We start from the raw sequence: 2,051 nt of genomic DNA on the forward strand, positions 1-2,051 counted from the left end.
TCGCTCCCCCGGGCGCTCTTTCGCCGGGCAGGCAGGGGCGCACCCGCCGGACGAAGAAACCGACCTCGGTGGCGGGGCCGCGGTTGGGGGGGCGCGGTCGCCCGCCGGCGCGTGGTCGTTGGCCCGGACCTTCGCCGAGGCGGCCGGCGACAGGCCCCGCCCACGCCCCGTGCTGCTCCCTCGCCGGGCGTGGGGGTTGGGGCCGGCCAAGGCCGCCACGACGCGGACACGCGGCGCCCCGCCAGTCCAAGGAGCGCCGGCCCGCGCCTTGCACGCGGAAATGCGCCGCGGCTTCGTTTCTGCCGGCATTCCCCCAGGATAGCGTCGTGCGCCTTGTGCCGACGCAGTTTAGCAACGTAACGCCAAAGGGAGCGCGGTTCCCGGCGCCGCCGCGGCGCGACCGCCACTGAAGGGACGCCGCCTGACAGCCCACGAACACGGCCAGGAACCGACGGCCGCCGGGCCAACAAAAAGGACTCGTCGCGGCGCAGCCGTTGCCCAACCGCGGGGGCTCAGGACCGAAAGCCTGACAGTTGCGGGGTCAACCGGGACGCCGCGGCCGCAAACCGCCCGCGCGCACAGACATGACTTACCGCACCTTGCCGGGCAGCCGCCCACCACCACACAAAAGAAGAAGGGCAAAAAAGAAGCAGCATGCGACACACCCCCGCCGGCCAGCGCACATGGCGCGCAGGTCGAGTGGAGAGGCCATAAAAAAAAAGAACACACAAGGAAAAACGCGCACTCAAGAAATACGCCGTTGTGGCGGGGCCTTCTGTTCTCGCCCCGCGCGCGGCCAAGGAGACCGCGAAACAAACACACTGCTCGGTCCATTGCGATCACCACTCGAATCCTAACGAGATTTAGTTCCAACACGCAGAAGGGAAGTAAGTTGTACATCGAGGCGTTTTGGGATGGCCCGGCGCGCCGGGGTGGCAGAACTGCCCCCGCCGGCCCCCAACGCGCCCCCGCACGAAGCGGACCAGCTAACGCGCGCGGGGGGCAAACAACACACACAGACAAGAAAAAAAAAGTCCACGTTTTTCTTCCGCCCCCTCGGCCATTGCACCTTCCACAAAATTACAACAAAAACAAAAACAAAAACAAATAAATGCACTGAGAGGGAGCGGCGCAGGATAAGCCCTCCTAAAAAAAACAATTTACTTAAATGCCGGGGGGAAGGCACGAGGACCGTCACACCGACGCCCGCGCCGTTGCCGCTCGCGGCCCCACCCACGAGGCAACCCGCATCTACACGGGAGGACGAATGCGAATGGTGCTAGCCGAATCCTCCGCCCCCGAGCACACCTCCTCCGTCGCAAAAGAAGATGTCCGGCACAAACTGCTGCGTGACCGAAACTCTCCGAGGCGACCATCTCCATCATCGGTGGTGCTCTGTGGGCACAACCCATCGTCACCGTGAAGGGAAGACATAAGTGGCATAGTTGTTTTACGTGGTTCGCTTTCAACTGAAGTTTGATAGGAACTTTTCTCCATCACGCGACTTATTTTTACCGCCAGCCGCTCCATCGCCACGCGGCAGGCGTCCTCCTCGATGCCCGCTCTAACGGCGTGCGGCACAGCGACTCTCCAACGCTCGCAGAGAGGACGCAGCACCCGCAGTCGCTGGGGGGCCGCAAAAATGCCGAACTGCAGACCCAAGAGAGCCAACACAGCGAAGGCGGTCTGCGAGAAACAGCTCCTGCAGCTGGACGCAGAAGCATCGCCACTGCCTGTTGCATCCTCGCCGTCGCCGTCAAGTTCCGGCATCAAACGGTCAAGCCGCAGCGGGGCGAAGGTGCGCCCGGGGACGGCGTCCAGCTGGTACATCTCCACCGGCCTCGGCACCCCGCGCAGCGCCACCGCGCCCAGCGCAGTCACCTCCAACTGCTCCCGCTCGGTTGTGCTCAGCGCCAAGTACGCCGCACGCGTCAGCAGCACCTGCCCGCCGTTCCCCACGCCCTCCGTGCGCGCCGCCACGTTCGCCGTGTCACCGTAGTAGTCGTACCCCTTCGTCACCTCGTCGTGCCGGATGTCGCACAGCCCGGTGT

At 64.8% G+C, this 2,051-nt stretch overlaps 2 protein-coding genes across 2 annotated transcripts, besides 1 other annotated feature; both read right to left on the bottom strand.

The window, feature by feature from the left end:
• On the bottom strand, window positions 1-309 carry Tco025E_08035 (uncharacterized protein; the record flags this gene model as incomplete). The annotated part of the gene is made up of 1 exon (XM_029374892.1): window positions 1-309. A coding segment is annotated over one exon (309 nt), but the record flags the coding sequence as incomplete, so codon positions are not given.
• A 767-nt stretch (window positions 310-1,076) lies between these two features.
• Window positions 1,077-1,108: a microsatellite.
• A 143-nt stretch (window positions 1,109-1,251) lies between these two features.
• On the bottom strand, window positions 1,252-1,830 carry Tco025E_08036 (receptor-type adenylate cyclase; the record flags this gene model as incomplete). The annotated part of the gene is made up of 1 exon (XM_029374893.1): window positions 1,252-1,830. One exon carries the CDS (start codon window positions 1,828-1,830, stop codon window positions 1,252-1,254), a length of 579 nt encoding a protein of 192 aa, XP_029225021.1.
• Between the last annotated feature and the right edge of the window lie 221 nt (window positions 1,831-2,051).

Source organism: Trypanosoma conorhini (genome assembly GCF_003719485.1).
Source record: "Trypanosoma conorhini strain 025E chromosome Unknown Tco_14.4_contig_00686, whole genome shotgun sequence".
NCBI classification, from domain to species: domain Eukaryota; phylum Euglenozoa; class Kinetoplastea; order Trypanosomatida; family Trypanosomatidae; genus Trypanosoma; species Trypanosoma conorhini.